The sequence below is a fragment of the Prunus mume genome, linkage group LG2 (assembly GCF_029339155.1).
Source record: "Prunus mume cultivar Tortuosa linkage group LG2, ASM2933915v1, whole genome shotgun sequence".
Lineage (NCBI taxonomy): Eukaryota > Viridiplantae > Streptophyta > Magnoliopsida > Rosales > Rosaceae > Prunus > Prunus mume.
Window position 1 is genome coordinate 11,871,413 of NC_142699.1, and position 25,489 is coordinate 11,896,901.

A 25,489-nucleotide genomic window follows, 5' to 3' on the forward strand; every position below is an offset into this window, starting at 1 on the left:
CAAATCCTCTGCTTCTTCTTCTTCCACTTGTTTCTAAAAACTATTCTCTCTCTCTCTCTCTCTCTCTCTCGGCTGCGTGCGTGCACATGCTTCCCTTAAACAAAATATGACCAACCGCGTACACTTGTGCAAGCATCAATTTGGCTATTATAATACACACACACCCTAAAACTAAAACATATATAATTATTATGATTAATCCCAGTTGATTATTTTTAATTAAAACCCTACCAAACTCTGGCCCGGATAATTTGACTGAACCCTATCACGTAGGTATCCTTGTCTAATCCTTTATCGACCCTCCTCCCTATTTCGTCATAAAAACCCAAAAAGTGTATGCAGTTGGCTTGGCAGTCCAATTTTGCATTGACTGGCAAGGGGCCAGGCTCTAGGGTACTACGAAATAGGGTCACCGGGTCAATTTGATGTTCCAAATTGAGAAGCTTTACTAAGATTCGCATTAGTATTTGTACACATTCAAATGCAAAGTTAGGACAACAGAAAATTACAGCATTAATTTGCATCTTTAATATATCTCTACTTGATATTCCCGAAAGGGGGAAAAACAAACTTGTTACTTGATGGCAAGGCATTGATATTTATTACATTCGTACGGTTGTTCGGGTCGCTTTATTGCTGCGGTGTAGGTGGTTCCTTCCAAATAAATATAACTAAATCCAAGTAAAAAGCTTATATATATATATATATATATATTAAAAAATCTAATGGGAAGAATGTATGATTTTTTGCTTTGGTTTTGGTCTTGTCGATTTACAGTGGCCGTACCAAAGTACTTGGGATGTTAAGATTAATATAATCTGGCAGGAAGGAGGCAGTGTCTCCCAACTGTGAAGCTACGACAACAACATTGGCATATGCTGCATGCATGCAGAACCCAAATCAATTTTATTCCAGTTACAGACACAAAAATATTGCATGCTCAAAACATTTAGTTCTAGTATTTCTTGAACTATATGTTACGTTACTGTTACTACCACCTTATAAGACAAACTCCTCTGTACCAAAAACATTTGTGGGAAACGAAAATACTACTGTTTTGCTATTTTCGATCAATCACTCATTTTACAACAATGTTCAAGTTGGAAAGTAGAGCATTTTGAAAATATACACAAGTGGAAAACGATGGTTTTGGAGAAGCATGCTTGATGTTTCCTTGTCAAAATTGAAGGTATGCAGTTGGTCACAATACGATGCAGACATGACTGACAATAATTTACTTAAGCAGTTGCATTACGAAACAAATAGTGCAGAACATTATAAATAATTAAAAGTAATTATTTTTCTTACCCCAAATACAAATTGCTTCATCAACAGTTGCCTCCCCCGCCACTATGATAGTTGTAACAGTGTAAATTAATAATAGTACTGGTGTTGTAATCGAAAAAAAATAAATTATATATCTATGTATGTATTGCTAAAGATAACATATTGGATAATATTTCTGGGCATTGGCATGCATCTCGTCTGGGGAATGACACTATTCCTTTCCCTTCCTGTCTCTTTGCCTCTTGCATCTTCTTCCTTGGTTTTCATTATTTTTATTTTTATTTTAAAATTGAGGAGAGAGAGAGAGAGAGAGAGAGAGAGAGAGTGGGAGTTATGGTTAGTGTAACGTTGACGTGTCAAGAGGGGGTTGTGGTGATGAAAGTGACACGTGGAACCAGGACATCCCCGCCTACGCTGCTTGTCTTTATCTACAGAGACTTCACCACCCTATTGGACTGACAAGTGGCCATCACCAAAAATTTGAAAATAAAATGAAATTTATTTGCTGGGTTTCAAGAAAAAAAGTGAGTTTCGGAAGACCAAGTTCGCCTCCTCTTTGCCGACAGCCATGGGCTGGGTGCATTGTCCCATTTACGTCATCCCCTTCGTACATCTTTAAAAACGGGCTTTTCCCCCACACCCCACTAAATGGGCCCACACACCCATCCCCTCATCTGATATTTTGTGGACGAGTTTCGCTATTCAGCGCTGAACCTCATCTCCTTACAGTACAGACTCTTTTGACTTTCTTTCTTTCAAAACAGAAAAAAACAAAAAATAATAATAATTTATTGTGAATTTGTAACTAGACCTGAATAATAATTGGCGAGTCGGAAATTTCCCAAAAAGTATCGTCTTCGTAATTTGATTTGACACTCTGAAAGCCTCAAATTAAAGAAAATACTTCACTTTTTCCACTGTAAAATACTTCACTTTTTAGACTGTAAGTAGTAACTCGTACATTTTTACCAATGATAATATGATGTGTGTAGAAATTTTTTTCTATGTTTTTTTTATGAATTATTTTTGTATTTGTGTAAAATTATAATTTACAGGAAAGATCTCCTTCCAGAGAAAGAAGCAAGTAATATCCTCAAATTAATACAACTTTGTGCAGCATCTTAACTCACAATCGACGGGGTGACATTTATTCTCAAAAGTCCAATAAAAAAAACCTTTAAAACTCAACTTTACTCTCTAATTTATCATATGGAGTTTTAAAAAACACCTTGCCACATTGTAAAAAATAACAAAATTTTGGACGGAGTTGACAGTATAGGGTAAGTAAGTCATTTTAAATTTGAGAAAGTAACGTGGGATTTGACCGTAGTTTCGAAAACATTAGTATAAATTTATATAAGCATGATGTAAATTGAGAAGACTAAAAACATATTCCACTTTGTCGACTCTTCTTCTTCCCCCGACCCAAAACCAACTCCAGATCTGCAAATCACCTTGGTTCCAGGGGATGATCTTACTAGACCTACTACTTTTGTGGTAGATCTCTTTATTTTGGAAGTGGAGCTGCTAATTTTGGTGGATCTACTCTTATTGTGCTTAGAGATCAAGGGGATTAGGAGATGTGATATTATTTGGAATGTCCTGGTGGAAGTTGTGCGGTTATGCCATCCACTCTTGGGGTATTTCCTGTCTCATGAAGTTTGAGAGTTTGTTATCTGTCTTGATCTTATTTAAGCATTGATTGTTGCATAATTAGGATCCTCCTTATTTGTAACTCCTTGTTAGCTAGAGTTCAAGCTGTATATTTGTTTTCTAACAATCTTGTAATACTGGTGCTTAGTTGTTGTTATTGTTTCAATCTTTGTTTTACAAGAACCTCTTTCCGGAATTGTGTTCTTATTGTTGTATCCTATATTTGTGCCCTGCTCTTCAAATGAATATCTACTGTTTTGCCCAAAAAGAAAAAAAAAAAGACTAAAAACAGTAAAACCAAACATAATAATTATATGGTCCCACAATATCACATTATATAATTCACATGGGCCCAAGTTGAGCTCATGATGGTCATGTGACAAACTTTGCTTCTTCTTTTTTCTTTCTTGAAATTTTGGAAAATACTTCATACTTCATAATTATACGAAAAATAAATGTATTATTCGGATATGAAACACGTATGTATAAATATTCACAAAGTATCTCTGTGAAAATCTCTCTGTTTTCTGAGCTCTGAGTTCAAGGAAGAAACTACTCGGGGTTTCCAAGACATGGAATAACACAATGGCATTGGGAACTTACATTATATGATAATAAAATATTAGGGTTAGTTTGTTAGGGTTTTGGTTCGCGGAATACTGGGTTACAAATGTCTTGCATAGGGAAAGCTGTTTTACATTATTATTATTATTATTATTATTATTCATTGGGTCTTGAGAAAAAAACAATGATAATAACCTGCGGGTTTCGATGTGGAGGGCATAAAAAACAAGACCCTAATTTTTTCTAGGGCCTGCAAAATCCAAAGGGGATGTGTAATCCCAAAGGCATGTCTTATCGCCTTTAGTTTTTTGGTCAAACTCAAAATAAACAAATGGGTTTATAATCTTCATTCTTCAAGGAGCCACCATGCCCCTCCTCTCCTCTCCTCTCCTCTCCTCTCCTAGACTAGATTGATTGGGTTCCAAGGTTGTCTGTTTCCAAGGTTGTCTTTCTTCATTTTCAAAGGTCATCACACAACACAATCTTTGTGTTTTTTTTCTTATTGTCACGGACGCACAATGTTGCTAAATTAAATAGTAACAACTGATTTATAATAGCCGATGAAACAAGTTAATCACGAAACTGAAACAAAAACAAATAAAACACTATCATATAAATTGATATCCAAAAATTAAATAAATATTTTAAGATTATGATTCAATTGATACGTGATGCTACTCATTCTAAAATTACCATATGAAGGGACGAGAAGTTTTATGGTTTACTAGTATTACTCTCGTCCAAATCAAAATGCCATCCAAATTTTACATGCATGCCAATGCCATGTTCTTCGCTTGATGGCTACATGGCTCAAGATGATGCCGTTTTCCATGTAATATAAAGTTAAACTATGCAACCCTTGGATCAAACTCCGACAAGTTGGTTCATATAGCACTTGGAGTAGGTTTTTATTTACTTGGAAGTTGGGTTCCCACTCATGGCCTCCACTAGCATGGCCATTGCGCCATTTTGACGACCCAGAACCCGAAGATATAATTTACAGAAAGAAATGCTGGCTTTTATGAGCAACGAGCTTTGGGTATTATATGTCATGGTTTTGGCAACGAGAAGATGACAAAGATAATAAGCTATATCCAAATGCATGAGAGACTGCTAAACCTCGTTTAATTCTTAAAGCACAAAACACCAAAGATGCTTCTCATGTCATCATTTTGTTTGGTTTACTTTAATTAATCCCTTTTGCCCTGCATCTTTCAAATATTTGATTAATGGGGGCACTCATGGCAACAATATCCCAAATGTGTGTCTTTGTCACGCAGAGCTTGGGAGTTTGATTTGATCATGGTGAATGGTATTATTATCAATTAACAAAATATGTACGCCTTCAATTTTATGAATTTATGCCATTTAAATTCAGGGTTGGGAGAATATTTTGATTACTTAAATGATTATATGAGTAATGTCATGTTGTCAAACTGTTCATCATATTCAAATAAAAGTTCTTATATACTATCGATTCATATTGACAATATAACAACATATATTTAGACCGTATAACGTATAAAAATCCTTTGTAAATAAATTATTGAACCTAATGACTTTATTAGGGGCATTGTCTCTATCTAAGTCCATGTCTCATCAAACAACATGACTTGTTCAAACCTTATAGCTAGCCACATGCGAATAAATAAAAAAATGGGGAACAGATTGATTAGATAAATGATTAACGTGGATTCTTAATTTCTTATCCTTGAAATTAAAATTTGTACACGATTTTCGAATATTCGCACGCAAACGAACTCAAGGATTATATTAGTGACTGGCTGCCTCTTGCTTTAGCATGTGAGAAGATCTTGGGATTGAATCCTCCTGCAAACAACCAACTCACCAACTTTTTTTTTCTTTTCTTCCACATATTATAGTCCGATTAGTACAGATTCACAATCTTATCTAATGTGAATTTTAGATCATTATACTCTCAATTTTGTTTTGATTATTATCATGTTCATTAATGTGGCATAAAATGGTACGAGTGGGATTAAAAACATACTCTTTTTTTTAATCTCCATTTGAAAAGTATACTATTTCATTTTATTTACTCAATATATTTTTAACGGTTTACTTATTTGAAAATGTAGTATGCTATCTCTTTCTTTCTTTCTTTTTATCTATTTTTCGAGAAAGCGATATTGTAACTAATGTACAAGGAGAGAGATCGAACTCGAGTGCAAGACAACGGACAAACTACCTTAAAGCATCTTCAAGGGAGATGTTAAATACTAAACATCAAATTTAAACTTGATAATTGACGTGACAATTTGACATTTATATAATTTTACACTCCATCTGATATGTCAAATTATTATTATTATTAGTGTTGATTTAAATTGGAAATAAATTGAATAGAAAGAAGGAAAACATTTGTAATAGTCAAATCATTCAAGATAAAGAAGAAAAAAATAAAAAATGAAAATAACAGCCAATTATCTTTAAAAAATAATAAAATATTCATTTGATATTTTGTTTTTGGGATGTCAAAAGTAACGACTGAACCTCTAGCCTTCATTCCATATCAGGTTTAACAATTTGGTTGGAGTGATATGAGATGTTATTTCTAACTGTTAAATGTTTATATGGCATTTTTAACATATTAGTTGGAGATGCTCTTAGTGAACTGACCTAACCTATGTCAGCATTTTTTTTAGTTCTTAATTTTGTTGTTTGTGGCGTAACTCAAAAGCCCAGAATAACAACATTCTACAGCTAGCCCAAAAAAAACAACAGAGGCAATTCCTGAAGCAAAGATGTTTAGAGCTGAGATGTTGGGCCATCAAACACCCAAGCCCATTTCCAAAAATTGATACGAAGAGGGTTCGACGCCGCGTTTAGTCTTCCACATGTATAAGGAAGTCGTAGTGTCGTAGATCTCTCAGATCCTGGGCCATAGATTATAGATAATCAATCAAATCGAGGTAGACTTTTGTTGACTTGTTTCGTTCGTCGTGGATTGGTAGCTAAGCTCACGAGTCACTGCAACTCGGTAGGTCAACTTGTGAGTTTTGGGCTGGTTAATAATTTATCAACTTTCTTGACCAAAAGCTTTTACTTTTTATTTTTATCTTATTTGTTTTTATTGATTAATTTTAATTTGCGTGTAGCTCGTCCTGTTTCTAGGGATTTTGGCGCAATTTAGGGTTTTAGGGTTTCTGTGCAGCTACAGCTAGGGTTTTTGGGCTGAATTATCCATGGACTCTGTTCAAGCAAAGCTGTTCGTGGGGGGCATCTCTCGGGAGACAAGTGAAGAGACACTGAAATACCATTTCCGGAGCTACGGCACCGTTGTGGGCTCGGTCATCGCCAAGGACCGCAGCACCAACCACCCTAGAGGCTTCGGCTTCGTCTGGTTCTCTGACTCGTCTTCGGTTGATAAAGCCCTAGAAGATCCCCATGTGATTCTGGGGAGAACGGTAAGATTTCTCTTGGCCGTATCTGCTTACATGCTTTGTTTAATCGTTCTGTTTGGTTGCTGAGAAAATGTAAGCTGTGAGAAAAAAGGGGATTTTTTTATAGTGAGAAAGTATTATAATTTCCCCCAAATTTACTTGTATAAGTCAGATAAACGGAATTAAAAATGCAAACTTCAGAATCATAGTCTCCTTTCTTGCATTGCATTTTGCAGCAAAACCAAAACAGAGATTTTATTTATGGGTTGCATAATTAATTATCAATTTTGTTTATAGGTAGATGTAAAGAAAGCCTTTCCCAGAAGCGAACAACTCAGAAACCAACATCAAAGTACTTGGTCGAGTAGGAGTAGTAGTAGAAGCTTTGAAAATAGCAACAATCAGTTTAGAACAAGGAAGATATTTGTTGGGGGTTTATCAGCGAGTCTGACTGAGGAGGGGTTTAAGGATTATTTTGAGAAGTTTGGGAGTGTAACGGATGTAGTGGTGATGTATGACAACACAACCCGCCGACCTAGGGGGTTTGGTTTTGTTACCTTCGCTTCGGAGGATGCTGTTGAGAATGTTATGCAGCAAAGCTTTCATGAGTTGAATGGTAGGTTTGTGGAGGTCAAGAAGGCTGTGCCAAAGGAGGAGAATAACAGTAACGACAGTGGTTATACACCGGTCAATTACCCTCCTTATACTTATAGTCCTACTCCATATGGGATTCTTCCTAGTCCTACACCTTATAATGGGTTTGGGCTATTTATGTATGGAACCGGTGTTTATGGCGGTTGGTACCCTACGGGAGGATCTGGTGGGATTCCTTATGGCATTGCTCCAATTGCTCCTCAGGCCTGGATGTTTCCTTATGGCAACTCTTTATATCCGAGCCACATGCGTGGTGGGGGCTTGGTGGCAGGTGGGTATAGTGGGATTCTGGGGCATGGTGCTGTTGGTGGCATATCAAATCAGGTTGTTTTTGGCAATGGGCAGGCACCAGCTTCTGTGAAGTCATCTCGGGTTGAAGCGGAGAAACTAGATGTGGATTCTGGAAGCAACAGTGCTGGTTTGAAGAAAAGAAATTCAAAGAGGTCTTGATGGATAACTTCACCACCTATCTACACAGGACTGTGACCTCTGTAATTCATAATTCAGGTAGTTAGGTTTGGGACTGAAAGCATTTGCGTGATTGGAGTTAATTTGTACAAATCATTAGTCACATTGGCCATTCATTTCCTGTTGGAAATTGTAAATACATTTTAATTTAACCTGTTTCTGTTGTAATCCATTGGCAATTATGAGGTGGCCCATAGTTCTTTGCATTCAAAGAGAAGGCCAATCCTTGATGGGTGTTGCTGGATTCTTTGTTTGATCCTTTCCTTAACATGATTTCCCTCTACTTCAAATTGCGAAGAAAATTCACTCATCTCCCATGATTTCATCTCTCACTCTTTTACATTATAAATAAAATAGGAAGTAATGGGGGCGTTCATCCAAAGTCTCTTGTTAATTAATTAACCTAATCAAATTGGATATGCACGTCAAGTTTATATATATGGATGACTTTGTGTTGGAAAATAAAATTTAAATATCGTATATATACCAAAACACCCCCTCTCGATCTGTAGTTTAGATTATCGCTTGTTTTAAAAAATGTCATTGACTGAAGTTAAGAAATATGAAGAAAATTTAACGAAACTGCGGGTACAACAAATATAAACCAGAAAAATTATGAAATTTCGTCAAGGCCCAAACCAAACGAGACAAGAAACGAAAACGATGGCGTTTCGTCTACTTGGGCTGCACTGAAACTTGTGGTGTTGTTAAAGCGATTCAAGCGGGGCAGCTGAAGAAACAACAAAACTGAGAGCGCAAAAATGCTAGTGCTCGGCCAAGCTCCAAGCGGAGCCTTATCGGCCAGACGCTGTTCTCTCTCGTCCCCTCCCAAATTCATAAACCCAAATCCACCTCTCTTCTCTAACCGCAAACCCAGGTTCGCTTCCAAAACAAACCCTTCGAAATCCCTCAATATCACGCTTGCGAAGGCCGATGGAGGCATCGATTCGACTTCAGCCGCAACCAAACAGGCCTTTTCTAGCTCACCAGCCCTCCGCCTCCTCCTTCTTTGGACAATGATCAACCAGTTTTCGTGGGTCAGGAGAACATACCCTTGGAAGGTGTCATTCAGTTCGAGAAGCCCAGTTCGTCTTCTCGTTTACGCAAATGGGGGTAATTTGAACAATTTTGGAAAGAAAAAATTACTTGAATTTTGAAATTTTGTTTATTGATTTCAGTTTGTGGGTTGTGTTTCAGTCGAGTGGCATTGCTTGCTGGTGGGGATGTTTTGGCTTTGCTTACGTTTGCTGCAATTGGAAGATTCAGTCATGGGTTTTCTGTTTTTGAATTTGAAACCCTGCGCACAGCTGACCCTTTTATCGCCGGTATGCTTGTTCATTGTTAAGGTTGTTTTGAGATTGAAAGAAAGCATGGCCTTGGGTCTTTGTTTTAACCAAAAAGCCAAATGTGGTTGAACAGGGTGGTTTTTGAGTGCTTATTTCCTTGGAGGCTATGGGAAGGATGGACGTGGAGTCAATGGTCAGTCAAAGGCTCTTACTGCTACAGCTAAGTCATGGGCCCTGGGGATTCCAGTAAGTTAATATGTTTGGAGCTTTAAGTATTTGGTTTCGATTTCCATAGTTTCAGAGTGGTATTGCTTCTTGTAGCTTGAGAGGAAGCAATTAAGTTTATTATGCAAGGCTTTCATTTATAAAATTATAATCCACTTTGCCGCTCCATCTTATCTCTATTATTGTTTCTTCGAGTTTTGTCTTTTGATTTGCATGATCTGTTAATTTGAAACATTTTGCATTAGAGCATAGCTGTTTTACTGAGTGATGCTTTCCATTCTATTGCTGTGCACTAAGTTTACTAGACACCTGATGTCACTCCATCTTCCATTTTACTTTTTTGGCAGCTTGGGATAATCATAAGGGCATCAACAGCAGGCCACCTTCCACCATACAAATTTATACTTGTAACAATGGGGAGCACTGCTGTTTTACTTCTTGGATGGAGAGCACTTTTGTATAAATTTCTTCCTGGAGATAAGAGCAAGAAGAGTGATGTATATCGGCGTGGCAGTCCATTTGAATTGTTTGAGGTACAAAAATATTATTGGCATAAACTGTCATTTGGAATTTCTTAATGTCATAGTTATAGTATTTTGCCTTCACAAATGCAAGTTTTCCTGGATAATGTTGTTTCCTGTACTGGTACAAACAAATTAATCTCAGTGTATATGACGAGAATAGGTTCCTTGCACTCGATCTCATGGTAGGGAGTAGTTTGCTTGTTTTAGAAAATGGTTCAGTGTGAAAGTTCTTGCATATTGTGCTTGGAATTTGAAGCATGTAGAGTGGCCATATGTAAGCCAGAACCCATGTCCTAAAGGCTGCTCATTTTTCACATGAGTTCCTTCATCTAAGTTGTTTGTATACAGCACGGGGGAAAAGGTATAATTGATATTGTGCCTACAATCATTCCAAGTTCTGATCTTAATTAGTTTGTTAATTTTATACTTCCCAGAAACTGCCCTGTTCATTTGAAATAACAAGACTTTGAAATGATAAAATTTAAAATTTTGCCCTTAGTCTTGTTGTTAACAAGAAGAGATAGATCAAGATCTTCCTTTAGTATGGGAATAGCTGCAATGCCTACCACACTGGAGAATAGTAGATTGTTATTAATTTAAGCCTTTTTTTAATTATCTTATAGTTAAAATTTACAATGTATTTTATACTGGACAGAGCCCACATTTTGTTTTGTTTTGTTTTGTTTTTTTTTTTCCATATCTGTCTTCCAACACTTCAACACTCGTAGAGAATTTCGACATACTGTTGCTAACAATTAACTGTTTAAAATTTGTTGCAGTTGCTCACATCATTAGTACGAAGGTGGTGATGATGGCGGTTAATTCAATCTACTTGTACCATACTGTTATTACCAATCCTGACATCAGTTCATTTCAGTTCTTCTCATACTTATAAGCCCTTTGGATAGTTTCCTTTGACGTACATTGTGAAACATAAAGAGTGTAAGATAAGAAACGAGATTGATTTATGAAGAGAATACTTGTTTGTTTGACGGACTTTCCACCAGTTTATTTATATTTATTCTTCCTATCCCATTTAATCTGGGTGAGAAGGTGGCTTTGGGTAAGAGTCTTTTGTTGGCCGCATGGTTACAGAATACGCTATAGCAATAATGGAAGTCGAAATTGTTGGTTTGTACTGCTTGACTAGTTCTTTTGAATTCTGTGATGAAGCGTCTCCTTTGTCTAATTCTTTTCACCGTTTTTGAGTTCGTATTTAGCCATTCTTGAACAAGCTTTAATTGACCAAAAAATATAGAGTATACGGTGGTTGTGAAAAAGAATGGATCAATATTAAAATGGCAATGAAAAATCCATCACGAAACATGCTATTAGCTTCTCGGGGTTGTACAATTTTTTGCCGTGGACAGGGAACAAGGGGGCTATAGTGAGGACTTATAGCGAGGGGTTATAATGATGGGTTCCTTAATAGCTGAAAGGGAATGGGAACACCAATGGAAATGGCCCAGCCTCATGGATAGACTTTCTTAGACTGGTTATTGGAAAAGCCCATTGGGCCTGTATGTGCTGAAAGTTAAATTTCTTGTACATCTCCATCTCTTTCTTGCTTTATTAGTCTTGCCATCCCCTAATTGCCAACCAAATCCGTTGTAGTCTAGTTGGTCAGGATACTCGGCTCTCACCCGAGAGACCCGGGTTCAAGTCCCGGCAACGGAATTTTTTTGCTTCCTTTTTAATTCTCCCTCTGTTCCTTCTCCTTAAATAGAACAATAGTGAAAGAAGAAAAAGAAGATTTGACAAATCTGTCTGCATAGTAACTAGGCTTTAATGCGGCTATAGGTGAAATTCTAGATTATGCTATAGCCTAGAGGTAGCCCTGTAGCCGTTACCATGGCTGCTCAACATGTCCCATCTGCCAGAAAGTGGCTAGGAAGGGCAAGAACCCTACTTTTTTTAAACCCAGTTGTTAAAATTATTTCCTCAGTCAGACACAGTTGTTTCAGTCATGGTTCGCCAGTACCATTGACCTTTGATAGATCATGTGATCATGATTTTATGATCTGAGAAGAATCTGATTTGGCTTGTGGGGATAATGGGATTCTGTAATCATTTTTCACAAGCTGATTAAGTTGACAAATAATAGCATTTTTCTTCCTCTTTTTTGCTTGTACAGAAGAGAGTGTCACGTGAAGAAAGGGAGGGTTTAGGGTTGATGATGCATATATATGTATATAGAGAGAGGTGTGTTGGGTGCGGGGGAAGCCTATATGACTTTCTTTTTCACCACATTCCTGTCATGCGGTCAGAACATGTTTGGGCCTAAAAACCCACAATACTAAAAAAAGAAACATTTTTCATCCTCTTCTTCCATTTAATCAAGCAAAAAGGAAATCCCAAATGAATGAATGAATGAATGAATACATTTGAAAAAGCTATGTGCCTGCGTACCTTCCTGTGCAGTGCTACACTGCTACTAGCTAATAGCTATGCTATACAGCATCAGGCATTAAAAGCACGTCTCAATCGTATCTTAGAGACCAGTGATCATCAATTGAATCAATATTAATTAGATTTCAAAATGAAACGCTCTCCTATCTAAGTAACAGGTGTGGTCTGTTCTAACTTGTATTGATTTGCTTAAGGTAAGTTAAGTGCTCAAATTTGTAATCAAGGTACTTTTTCGAGGCTCATGTTTCACAGATGACAGAAGAAAACTGGGGGTTTTTTCTTTCTATTTTCTTATATCAGAGCTAATCACCTAGCAGTACTCCTTATCCGTTTAATTAGAAGAGAATTAAAGGAGGCACTCTTAAAGAAATGGGAGAGAGAGAGAATCTAAGGTGATTGTGACATGACAGATAGGCTTAGATTTTGACATGTCATCTCGGGCTGAGGCTGTGAGAGAGAGAGAGAGAGAGAGAGAGAGAGAGGGAGAGAGAGCAGTGACAGATAGAAATTGGTAATGTAAGGGGCTCTGGGCTTGGCATGCAAGGTAGGCTTAATAAATGGAGAGAGAGAGAGAGAGAGAGAGAGGGTGAAATAAAGCAAAATTTCAATATGAACAGAGAAACACAACAGTTGAGGGAGAGAGAGGCATGCATTGCACATAACAACAGCAGAGGGAGGAGAGTCCACATCTAAATAAACCTACAGTTGTCCTTGTCTGAGTTGGGCTGGCTGGGGTTGGGTTGGGTAGCCATCATCCAGGCTCCCTCCAGTGATTTCATAATCCACTTTTTTTCTTTCTTCATATTGGCTTATGTGCTGAACTGATCTTTCCTTAGATTTTGTTTGGATTTTGTGTTCCTCACGTGATTCTCTTAACTCCTCTCCCCTCATTTAATCCCTCTCTGACTCTCACTCCCTATCTATCTATATACACCATTTACACCTCGCAACAATTCCAACAAATATATAATTTAGGGTTATATATATATATATATATATATCTGGAACTGGAAGTACCCAAATAACTGAGGTGGCTGGAAACTATCTGTACCCCATATTTTCTATTTGGTAGGTAATTATGTTTAGGTTTATTTATGTTTCTTTCTTGTAGTTGTTTGTAGAAAAGGCACTGTTTGTGAATAATTAATACCATAGACAAAATTGTTTTTGCCGCCAGAAAAAATTATTGTACACTACCGGGATTCTGTGAAGCACCTGCAGCAGCTTCATTTATCTGCAAATTTGTATTGACTTTGGCACCTCCACCACCACCACAGCATGCTGTTTGATATTGATTAAGGAGATAAACATGTCTTCAATCAGTGCATTAATTTCATATTAATTTAGTTAAAAGTATATCCTCTTTTTATCTTTTAATTATATTAAACAATATATGTGGAGTTCAGTGGCTCGACGATGATGAAGAAATCAGCTGGAGGGTTTTTCATACACATAACTAAAATGTCATGGGGATTCGAACTTAAAACCTCTAATCTGCAAATCATGACCATTTTTTACTGGACTAGACCCGTTGACATAATAATCTTTTTAAAGTAATGTAATTATTTACTGATTAGGTCTTTTCTTTATAAAAAAAATTAAGAAGATTGTGTATGCTGGCATTTAACTGTTTTCTACTGTTTGACTTGCTCAATCGTGTGTGCAATTCTCTGGCTTTTTTTTTTCTACCCAAGTAAGGTCCACAAGTCTGACTATTTGAATACTACAAAAATACAAATTACAAGCTAAGACAAATATTGTCTCTTTTGTGCTTCTCGCATCCCCCTTTTCCCGCCATCTTCTGTAACCCATTTAGTAAATGATGTGATTAAACACTAATTAATTAATCAAGTTTGGTTTTTAAGGTTCAATGCTTGGCCATTTTGATGCAATTAGTAGGGCCCTAAACTTGATTTAAAACAAAAGAAGCACTACCCATCAAAGTTTGGTGAAAATTATAGTGTGTATATATATATATATATATGAAACTAAGATTAGAAGGGCATGCATTATTAGCTTTGGCACAAAAGGGCATGCACAAATTAATTAAAAATAAGTGAATCTAAGTGGTCTCTTTGATCATTACCATATCATCATAAAAGAAGGCCTCTATGCACACACATTACACACTCAGTCTCTCTTTCTTTTTGCTTTCTCTAGTATTTCTTTTCCAATTAATTCCCTCCAAAACTCAGTCAATATTTCATGGTTCAAACCAAAATCATTCACATTTGAAAATCTGTCCCCATGAAAACTTTCATGCACAAACAGCTCCATGTAGCACTGATCCCACTCAAAAAAAAAAAAAAAAAAAAAAAAAGGAAAGCCTCATCAACCAGCAGACACCAAAGGGCAAACACTGAAAAAGTTATTTGGACAACTTCCTGCCATTTTCAGCAAAAAAGAAAGGGAAAATTAGGGAATATATTGACAAAAAATGATTACATAAAAATGCAATGCTTGGAATATTTCTTTAAAAAATCCAAGTAATTTCCTTTAAATCCACGTGTTTATATACCAGTATTAAACAATTCTCTGAAACACTATGTAATAAAATACTATCGCTTGTTTGGTAAAAACAATTCTCAGAAACACATGTGATGAAACAGCAGCAGCAGTAGGAATATGCAGAATAAGAAAATGGCAGAAGGACATTTTTAATCAAAGCATCAAACCAAAAAGATGAAAATAGGATGAGAAATAAAATGCATTTTGCACAAAAAGCTCGTTTTTATGGGGGGGCCTTTGCTCATCATTCCTGGAATATTTCTAGCATATCACAAGACCCACGTCCTACTTTTTGTCTGGAAGCAGGTGTTGACTTAAACACTCAGCAGCTCCCTACTTAAATCCAAATTAAGCCACATTTTCTAGCCAGGTTCAAATTGCTTCCTCCAAATTAACACATATTTATGATAAATAAATAATAAAAACAACATTTAATTTACCAAATTTGTTATTTTCCAACAGCAACGTCGTATTTCTTTCCAATCATAGGAGCATTATGCCAAACGAACCAAACCAATAAAACACACAAGCAGGAAAAAAATCTAACTTGGATACCAATTGATTACCATCGCAGCTGTGAGGTCAAATGAAGCACATAATTAATAATTTCACTCCAATCCTTATCAAACTGGACAGTTGTGATGGACTACGAGCCTATCACCTTTTTATGGTCATTATTTTTTTATTTTTGATCAATAACGTTTTGACACACGTGATAACACTTTAACTAAAATTGTATTATTGACTGATCATAACAAAATAATATTATTTCGTTGTAATTTCACCTTTTTATTATAACATCAATCGCCAAAAAATAAAATAAAATAATCTTTGTTTCTTTTTTCAGTTATTCCATTGTTTTACGTTACTATTTTGTTTCCCATTTCAATATGTAAACCAAACTAGAGCAAAAATTTAAACTAAAAAGAAAAGAAAACATCAATGGGATTTTAAAATTTGAGATACTTCGGGCCTGCAGAGTGGCACAAAGGCTGTACTGTATGAAGTGACTGGATGGGGCAGTGTCCTTCTCGTCAAATCTATCTTAGGTCCTGTGACTGTAAAAATAAAGCAAACTAGTTTTGGATATCTGACCATTTCTCTCTCCACCCCATTGGCTATTTCACACCCACTAGATTCAACTGACCACTGACCACTGTCAATGAAGAGTGAGAAGAAGAGAAAAAAGTTTATGATAATTTTTCTGGGTTGCATTTAATTTCTGGGTTTGTTTGGGTAATGAGGAAACTTAGGTGTATTTTTGAGAGGTAAAACGTGGGTTTGTGTGTTGGGAAAGGGTTTAAGCGTTATATTGGATCTGGGTTTTTGGAAGGGTTTATGAAAAAGAGCAAGAGAAGTGAGAGGAAAAAGCAAAAGTTGTGGTCTTTCTCATATACACAGATCCCTATGGGATATATGCTGGGGTGCTCTCCAGCATTGCTTGTTAGCTTAGAAATATTTATTCTTTTTGTTTAGTTTAAAGAGACCACAGGTTTTGTTGTCTTTGGAGAGAGAGAGAGAGAGAGAGAGAGAGTGAGAGAACCAAGATGTTATATATGTGAGTGCATAGAATGAAGAGTTTAAGTTAGTTTCCTTGAAACCAGTTCAGAAGCTAGACAACAAAAAACCAAGTTTTTCATATATGGGGGAAGGGGAGGCAAGAGATTTTTGACATGATTAGTTTATTTCCTCTCAATGATTGAGTTGCCTTGCAGCTGGAGATACTGCTGAGAAGTTCAAGTGAGAACCTTTAGAAGTAGGAAAGGGAAAGAGATAAAAAAAAAAGGAAGAGAGAGAAAGAAGAAGATGAAGTCCATGAATGATCACAATAATAACAACAATGGAAGCAATAGTAACTGGTTGGGGTTCTCACTCTCACCCCACATGAAAATGGAGGTTACTTCTGACCCTCATCAGCATCATCATCATCACCACTACAATCATCAAGGTCAGGCTTCTTCAGCTGCTGCTGCTCTGCCAAGCACCTTCTATAATCTGAACCCTCACCTCAGCAGTTCTGGACTCTGTTATGGAGTTGGAGAAAATGGTGGCTTTCACTCTCCCTTGACTGTTATGCCACTCAAGTCAGATGGGTCTCTATGTATCATGGAAGCTCTCAGCAGGTCACAAACAGAAGGTTAATTTGCCCAACCTAACATGTACATTTTTCATGTTCTATTTCTAAGCAAACTGCTTGAATTTCTGAAATGTTTCTGTTTTGTTTTTTATTATAAGGAATGGTGGTGCCAAACTCATCCCCAAAACTGGAGGACTTTCTAGGTGGAGCAAGCATGGGAGCTGGTGACTATGGAAGCCAAGAAAGAGAGGCAATGGCTCTGAGCTTAGACAGCATCTATTACCATGAAAATGCAGAGGCAGAGCAACATATTCCAGTCCATTCCCACCCATATTACTCTGGAATTCCATGCCATGGAATGTACCAAACACCATTGGAGGAAGAATCTAAGCAGACTCACATTGTAGGCTCTGATAATCCCCAAATGACTCAAATGCAAGAGGGCTTGAAAACCTGGGTGGCTAGGCAGTACTCTGCTCATCAAGCTCTGGAGCAGCACATGAACAACAATCTGGTTCATGATGGTGGAGGTTCTGGTTCTGTTAATGGTGCAATGAACTGTGGGGATTTACAGTCTCTTACTTTGTCCATGAGCCCTGGTTCTCAGTCCAGCTGTGTTACAGCTCCAAGGCAGATCTCACCCACTGGAACAGAATGTGTGGCCATAGAAACAAAGAAGAGAGGTGGTGGGAAACTTAGCCAAAAGCAACCTGTACATAGGAAGTCCATTGACACATTTGGGCAGAGAACTTCACAGTACAGAGGTGTCACAAGGTTCAACTCAAACCATCTCTTAATCCCATTTCTTCACTCTTGTTATGTTGATAGAAATTGTTTGTATTTTCATTTTTTATTACATTAACTCGGAATTTCTTCTCTGACTGTTATCCAAGTAACCCTTTTTTTCCAATTTGCTTCCACCAGACATAGATGGACTGGTAGATATGAGGCCCATCTTTGGGACAACAGTTGCAAGAAGGAAGGGCAAACTAGAAAAGGACGGCAAGGTTGGTCAAAAAAATCTGCTCCAGTCTTAGTAGATGTTTGGTAGTTTTTCATGTTTTGCTGAATTTTTTGGTCCCTACCTGTTGGTGATATCTGACTTGTGCTATTAATTCTTACCTGTCATGTTTATGCTCCCGTTGGATGCCATTCAAATCAAATAATGCAGTTTATTTGGGTATGTCTTTTTCTCTGTAACAATAATGAGGAATTTTTGTTTTAATCACTGGGTTGTTATTGATTTGCATTAATCATTTCTCATTTGAACCACAGGAGGCTATGATATGGAAGAGAAAGCTGCAAGAGCTTATGATCTTGCCGCCCTTAAGTACTGGGGTTCTGCAACCCATATAAACTTTCCAGTAGGGTTCTCAACTCTTGGCAGTTTTTTTCGTTTTTTTTTTAAGCTTTTTAGTAGCTGAAATTTCATCCTCTTGGTCTTTTGGCAGTTGGAAAATTACACTGCACAACTTGAAGAGATGAAGAATATGAGCCGGCAGGAATATGTAGCGCATCTGAGAAGGTACATGTTCTTTATTTGTTATTCTTAGACTGTTTCTAATGCTTCTGTATTTTAAGAAGATTATTCATGAGTTTCTTTCATTTTCAGGAAAAGCAGTGGATTTTCAAGGGGGGCATCAATGTACCGAGGAGTAACAAGGTTTGTTGGTTTTCTTTTGCCTTAAACACAAATTTAAGGTTCAAAATTCAAATGGTTACTTTATGCTAATTTTAGATTTGTTTTCTCATCTTGGTTTTTTGCAGACATCACCAGCATGGGAGATGGCAAGCTAGGATTGGCAGGGTAGCAGGAAACAAAGACCTGTATCTTGGGACTTTTGGTAAATTCATGCACTGTTTGAACTCTCTTTATTCTTCATATGCATTATTTCCCATAGTTTAGGTCATTTTCTAAATTTCGTGAGGCTCTTACTGTAAGCACTTTTTCAAAGGACTCATTTTTTGTCACTCTGTTCTCACACTTTTTTAAGGCTGGTGGTGTCTGCTTTGGCACTGTAAGAAGGAACTTTTTTTAAGGCTGTGTTCTCTCAGAGAAGATAAAGAGGAAGAAAAGGACTTCCCAGCTAAAATAACTTATTAAAGGCTATATTTTCATTGTAAAGTTTGACCCTTTCATGCAAAGCTTTATAATTAATGTGAGTTTTGCACAACTTCTCACTTGAATTGAATTTCAGGTACCCAAGAGGAAGCTGCAGAAGCTTATGACATAGCTGCAATCAAGTTCCGTGGTGTAAATGCGGTCACCAACTTTGACATTACCAGATATGATGTTGAAAAAATCATGGCCAGCAATACCTTGCTTGCAGGAGAGTTTGCTAGGCGTACCAAAGAGATAGAACCTAACATAGAGGCCAATGCCATTGAATATAATCCATCAGCACAGAACAATGGGGAAGCGAACCAACCCGAAATCAACAATGGGAATGGTCTAGACTGGAAGATGGCCTTGTACCAATCTGCACAGGAACAACCAACTAGCTGTGTTCAAACAGTTGATCAGAAATCAATTGGTTCATTGAATTATAGGCATCCCTCTTTCTCAATGGCATTGCAGGACCTTATTGGTGTTGAATCAGTGAACTCAAGTCAGCCATTGATGGATGAATCTGCTAAGGTTGGGGCACATTTCTCAAATCCATCCTCATTGGTGACCAGTTTGAGCAGCTCCAGAGAAGCTAGCCCTGACAAATCTGGCCCCAACATGCTCTTTGCAAAGCCTCCATTAGCATCAAAGTTCATCTGCCCTACTTCTGCAGCAGCTGCTGCTGTTAGCTCTTGGTTCCCAACAGCCCAGCTGAGGCCTGCTGCTATCTCCATGTCTCACTTGCCTCTTTTTGCTGCTTGGAATGATACCTAGAAAGCTGGATGTATTTTGTTGAAATGTATTAAAGTTTTTGCATGGACAAGAAAAAAGAGAGGAAGAAATTAGTGATGTTAGGGGTAGAAAAAGGTGATGGTGATTATGTTATCTGAAGGTAATTAGTGGAGGAAATTCAGGGTTAATGAAAAAGACAAGGGTAGGCCATGGGAGGCCGGTTGTCTGTTTGTAACCAAAGTAAGTGTAAGAAACTTTTTCCAAAACCAAACCTTTTGGCTCATGTGGGGGATAATGCGGATCTTGCAATACGGAGGGGACGGGATTAAGGGCTGATTAATGATTTAAATTCTGCTTAATGATGTGAGCAATATTATACAAGTGGAGTGGCCCTTCCATAATTGAATTTGCTTTTAAACATTGATAGGTCCTCCTCCTAAGTACAAAACCAGCTCATTGTTTTCCAATAATTCAAAAAGGGGTTATCTGCTTTGACTCAACTATCTCATCTGTGTTCCTCAATCTGCATAACATCATCATTGCAATCCCTTCCTTTTTCTTATTTGAGCTTTTCCTGAAGGGCAGCAAACAAACATTCCCACTGCATTATTCAAGAAAGGGGATGGGGAGAGATTCTTTGATATGGAGACTTTAGTTTGGCTTATTTTATAGTTTAATGGTCATAATTAGCTTCTACTTTGTCCCTATTTCTTTTCGCAAAAGCAAAGTTAGGGCTAAAAATTTCTTTGGCTTTTGTAATTCCACTAATCCATAGAGATATTGGATCTAAAAGCTATTCCATGTCGTGGTGTGAAATGTTGGTGGTTAAAAAAAGCTGGCATGATTGAAATCATTCACCACACGTTTACGGTGCTTGGTTTCTTGCCTTTCACGTGTGACATCAATTGCAATCTTGACCATTTTGGTGTTTATGTGATAAGAAGACAACGAGGAATTGGTGCCAGAAAAGCTGGAAGCTAAGCCAAATAAAGTTAGAATTAGTGCATTTTCCACCTCTTTACTTGGAAGCACAAATTACCAGCGATATTCTTAAGGCATAACAAGTTGTATATGATAATGCGTCTATCTTTCATAATAACGTAACTAGTTGTATACAAGAATATATAATACATTTATTTTTCGTCACATAACTAGTTACGTGATGAGAGAGATAGACACGTAATTATATACAAATGTAGTGTTAATGTTTGCACTCGTGAACTTTTAGAAATGCTGCTAATTATACAAAAAAGCAATCGGTGGAAATCCTTGGACTAATTAACAAAACATTGAAGAAGATAAAACGTACATGATTAGACATGAAAAGGAAGGCATTGCAAGAGGGAAACAACTGAGTCTGAGTTCTATCAAAAATAATAATAATTTTTTTTTAAAACCAGAAAATGACTACTGAGTTCAATGGTCAAAAAGATTGAAAGCTTGTGTTGTGGAAAAAGATTGCAAAGCAAACAGGACACTCGTTATTTTTAACAAAAAAGTAAACATCAATCATCACAATTTTCTTCAACCTTGTTTGAGTTTAGTCAACAAATATGATTACCAGTTTGTTGTATACAGGTTGGATAGGGGAAAACAAGTCAAGTAAGACAGTTAGAAAGAAATAAAGTAATTTTCTGTTCATCGAGCTGCGCACGAGCTGGATCCTTGCAGCTCATCATCATCATCATACATAAATCAATATATATTTTTTGTTTAAGGAAGTGTCACAATTTAAGAAATTGTACATGGAAATTTGAAGAGAGAAAGTACATGGTACGAAGATAATATTGAAGGTGAAACCATGTGAATGTGATCCAGGTAGGTAAATAACGTTCAACAACAAAGATGTGTTCGGATGCAAACCATGTATGTATAGATAAATGTAACAAAAACAGTTGGTTGAAATCTTGTCTGCCATGGGGCCAAGCCAATGGGTAAAAACTTCTACTGAGTCACAGAGGCTTGAAGGACTTTGTTGTCAACATTCAGTGACAACAATATATCTACCGCAGTGTTCTAACATGAACGCTAAAAAAGGAACAAAAAGAAGAAAACACGTACACTGCACAAACCATATGGGAAATTTTATTGAATTTTCAACCAACCCTTCCAATTTTATTTTTTATTTTTTTATTTCCAAGCAATTGTATCTTAATAAAATTGGGATTTGGGACATATAGATAGCATTGTTTTGCTATTCCCAATTAATCATAAATTGCCACGTGAAAACGTTGTCGCGTGTGACCTATCGTGATTGGCCAGAGATAACAAAATAGTGTCACTTCCGTTTCACACAAGTGTTTTGGTGGCCTGAGAGAAAGATCCCCAAAGCAGTTTTAGATATGGGCTATGTCGTCCAAAATATGTAGGTACATGTATCTGCATATATAAACAAGTAGATGGTCCCAAAGGTTTCGGGTTTGATATAAGACTATGGTGTGTGTACATATATATATATATATATATATATAGTTGCAGCAGGTTACAGCTCACTGGATGGTGACCCATCTCTCAGGTGCTGTGATTGTCCAATAAGAGTGACAATATTGGGACTGAAAAAGGAGGACCCTGCCAAACTATTTTTGCTAATAATTGATTTGATGGGATAAAAATAGTCAATAGTTGATGCTCATTGCTCCCTCTCAAGGGCTCCTGTTTCTCCCAAGGAGACTTTGTGATGTATTTCTTTTCTTTGCCCAACTTCACACAGCACAAGGAACACTGAACTCTCTCCCTCCCCTGCTGCAATGCCTTGGTTTCTGGTTTTTGGTTCTTGGGTTTTTGGTTTTTTTTTCTATCTATCTATCTATCTAGTATTTTTCAACTTTCTAGTTGTTTGATTGTCAATTTGGGACCAGCTCAGAGAGTGTTCCCAAATCCCAACATCATGTGACCTTCATTAGCTTACAAGAGAGATGCCATGCCAACTTGGCACAGATGAAATAAAATAAAATTTCAAATTTAAGAGAGTAGATGAACATGAGGCCTATTGATGTCCTTTATCTTCATGTTGGTCCACAGGTCATAGCCTCAGAGCTTTTGGAATTCCATACATTACTGAAACTTTCCCTCTTTAAGCTATCTGGCTTATTAATGGCCTTAATGTATTTATGATTTTTAATGTTTGCCTCTACAAACAAACTTCAAAAACACTTGTGCAAAACGGAAATATCATTATTTTTCTATTCTCAGTCAATTACGACATGTCATTTGTGATAACTTTTCTACATAATAGTCTGTGATTGGTTAAAAATAAAAAAACACTATCCACGTTTCATATAAATTTTTCTGCTACAAACAAACCTCCTACTATTGAACTATAGACCATATAGACAGGATAGTCAAAATAGCTGGACCCCTTGGAGAGAGAAACAGATCAAATTGGAACAAAATCCAAGATAATACCTTACCAGTGTTCTTCAATTTGGTTCTGCATTTTCAAATTTTTTGCAGGTGTCCCATTGATTGCAGACACGTACGCTTCTCAGGTCCTGTAACATTAATGGTTGCATTCTAACCAACAACAAAAAGGAAAAGAAAAGAAAAATTAAAAACAGTGATGGCTGCAATGTCATTGTCACAGTATCACCACCATCACTTCCTTATGGTTTGTTGCTTGTTCAATTGTTTTGTTCTCTGGTTTATCTACTCAGTTTCTGAACCCTCCCTGAAAACACTTTTACTCACCAACAAATAAAGCTTCCTGTTTTACTGATATCTGCTGCAGATAACAGTAATTTTTTGCATATTCTTTTTATATATATATAATAATTTCAATGAAAGTTTAATGAATTCTAGATGCATGCGACAAGGAGGCTAAATTAGCTGACATTAACCCTCGACACCTTTTATTTGAGACCACAAATGTTGGAGTATAATTTTGAGGCCCATTAGACCCAAGAAAACCAGGGTCTAGACCTACTCTAATGGCCACAAATCTTGAGAGCCGGCCCTCCTTCCTTTCTTATTTTTTTCTGGGTCAGGCACTCAGTCCTAAGCTTGGGCTAAACTAAATTACTTCGGCTCCCCAGCTCCAATGATATGACCTGGGTCGACTTAGAAATCATTCTCAGGGCCCTATAGAAATCATTCTCAGAGCCCTATAGATTGGGCTGTTATATGAAAGTAAGGGCTTTGTTTCTGATGACTGTTAAACAACTGGCCCACAACAATGGTCCGACTTATGACCTAAAACGACATAATTCTATACGTAAACACAATACTGTTGGCGTATTTGTGGATATTGACTTACTTTCCTTACACATCGAGAATTTTTATTATAATTGTAAATGATTATTATACATAAACACAATACAAGTAGTGTTACAGACAAGTAGAGAAGTCGTATCCATACATACATTATACATAAGGTGGTGTGTTTATGTGTTTATATTCATGAAAATTTTATAAAAGAAAATAAAAGGTTGGATTTGTATATGGAATCATAACATTTGGCAACTTTTTTTCTACGAATATGTGAAATTGCAAGAAAATCCCATTAAATTATAAAACAAAAAGGAAACTCTATGACAGTCTTTAGGAAAGAACAGAATGAATCTCTCAGTAGAATTTTGGTTGTAGTTCAACCAAATGAAGCAATGGGGGCATCTTAGCACAATATGTGCAGGTAAAGCCAGTAAAAAAGGTGATACATATATTCTAGCTGTTTATCTGTCACGACTTGTGATATTCCATAATTCACATGGGGAATATAAATTTAGAGAGATGAAAAGAGTCAAGACCAAGACCTAGAGCTACAGAGCTCTCCTGATAGATAACAATCTGTACGTTACATTATGCTTTCATGGACTTCGTATACATTTTTTCCTTGACAGAAAAGACACTTCGTGCTTTTGAGAAGAATAAAATCTGCTGGCGGGTCTTAATTCAGTAACCTGCAGAAGCAGAAGCTGAGAGGTACCAGTTTTGCTCAGCTTAGCTTCTCAGTTCATCATTATGTTCAATGCATGAATCTTTGGCCAGCAGGGTCAATGCAAGATTCATATGCCCCTTGATTTTCTTTTTCCCAAAATCTTGAAATTGGGAAAAATATTAAGTAAAATAAACCCATCATTTCATTATTCTGCAGCTAGTTTAATTTGTCCCTCATTTGGTCTAATTTTAGTACTTCCATACACAAAAGATGTACCCCATTTTCAGTGAGGCACAATAGAAGCTTTTTTTCTCTCTCTGTTTGTAGAAACATTTAAAATGATTGTAAGGACCAAGGCATGCATGAATCATAGCTAAATCAGGATGATGATTACTTATCCTCTTGCGCATGCTTTGATAATTTTCATTGGAAGATATGGAGAGTTTTGAGAATTCTTAATTTGAATGTGATTTAATATCTCTACACTCCATCATGGGCTGAGTTTTACTAATCATGTGCTCTTTGTTTAATCTGTTCTTCATGAGTTGTAGCTGTGCTGTGTTTATTCAAACTCCAACCACCCATTAAAATAATAATTACAGAGGTTACTCATCTATTGCAGATAGGTTGAGGGGAAATCAAACTTAGGATATCTTAGATGTTGAAAAAATGTTCTTAAGTACTTAAGCTACAGGTTCGTTGCATGCAATAAGTAGAG

General features: G+C 36.8%; 3 protein-coding genes and 1 non-coding gene across 7 annotated transcripts; all 4 read left to right on the forward strand.

Annotated features, from left to right (window-relative positions):
• The first annotated feature begins 6,349 nt into the window (after window positions 1-6,349).
• Window positions 6,350-8,247, forward strand: LOC103320497 (RNA-binding protein 1-like). 3 transcript variants are annotated; one of them, XM_008222181.2, is made up of 3 exons: window positions 6,350-6,505; window positions 6,624-6,932; window positions 7,206-8,247. In XM_008222181.2, exons 2-3 carry the CDS (start codon window positions 6,711-6,713, stop codon window positions 8,010-8,012), a joined length of 1,029 nt encoding a protein of 342 aa, XP_008220403.2. In that variant the 5' UTR covers window positions 6,350-6,505; window positions 6,624-6,710; the 3' UTR covers window positions 8,013-8,247. The 3 variants fall into 3 exon arrangements, with proteins under 3 accessions (XP_008220403.2, XP_088903749.1, XP_016647331.2); XM_089047623.1 differs by having other exon boundaries at window positions 6,418-6,517; XM_016791845.2 differs by lacking the exon at window positions 6,350-6,505 and having other exon boundaries at window positions 6,539-6,932.
• Window positions 8,248-8,702: 455 nt separating this feature from the next.
• On the forward strand, window positions 8,703-11,057 carry LOC103320498 (uncharacterized). Its single transcript, XM_008222182.3, is given in 6 exon segments — window positions 8,703-9,017; window positions 9,020-9,143; window positions 9,228-9,355; window positions 9,450-9,562; window positions 9,889-10,074; window positions 10,845-11,057. Coding segments are annotated over 6 exon segments (807 nt in total). The 5' UTR covers window positions 8,703-8,791; the 3' UTR covers window positions 10,875-11,057.
• Window positions 11,058-11,669: 612 nt separating this feature from the next.
• Window positions 11,670-11,742, forward strand: TRNAE-CUC (transfer RNA glutamic acid (anticodon CUC)). Its single transcript has one exon. It is a non-coding gene; the product is annotated as a tRNA-Glu (tRNA).
• A 4,354-nt stretch (window positions 11,743-16,096) lies between these two features.
• On the forward strand, window positions 16,097-20,169 carry LOC103320499 (AP2-like ethylene-responsive transcription factor ANT). Of its 2 annotated transcripts, XM_008222183.3 has the most exons (9): window positions 16,097-17,119; window positions 17,218-17,833; window positions 17,984-18,066; window positions 18,231-18,239; window positions 18,335-18,423; window positions 18,511-18,584; window positions 18,672-18,722; window positions 18,827-18,903; window positions 19,258-20,169. In XM_008222183.3, exons 1-9 carry the CDS (start codon window positions 16,789-16,791, stop codon window positions 19,938-19,940), a joined length of 2,013 nt encoding a protein of 670 aa, XP_008220405.2. In that variant the 5' UTR covers window positions 16,097-16,788; the 3' UTR covers window positions 19,941-20,169. The 2 variants fall into 2 exon arrangements, with proteins under 2 accessions (XP_008220405.2, XP_088901600.1); XM_089045474.1 differs by lacking the exon at window positions 18,231-18,239.
• The last annotated feature ends 5,320 nt before the right edge of the window (window positions 20,170-25,489 follow it).

Excerpts from the sequence above, each read along its gene's own strand:
- LOC103320497 (XM_008222181.2), top strand. The coding sequence starts at position 6,711 with ATGGACTCTGTTCAAGCAAAGCTGTTCGTGGGGGGCATCTCTCGGGAG. Across the intron at positions 6,933-7,205 it reads ATGTGATTCTGGGGAGAACG|GTAGATGTAAAGAAAGCCTT; the intron begins GTAAGATTTCTC and ends TTTTGTTTATAG.
- LOC103320499 (XM_008222183.3), top strand. The coding sequence starts at position 16,789 with ATGAAGTCCATGAATGATCACAATAATAACAACAATGGAAGCAATAGT. Across the intron at positions 17,120-17,217 it reads CAGCAGGTCACAAACAGAAG|GAATGGTGGTGCCAAACTCA; the intron begins GTTAATTTGCCC and ends TTTTATTATAAG. Across the intron at positions 18,904-19,257 it reads CCTGTATCTTGGGACTTTTG|GTACCCAAGAGGAAGCTGCA; the intron begins GTAAATTCATGC and ends ATTGAATTTCAG.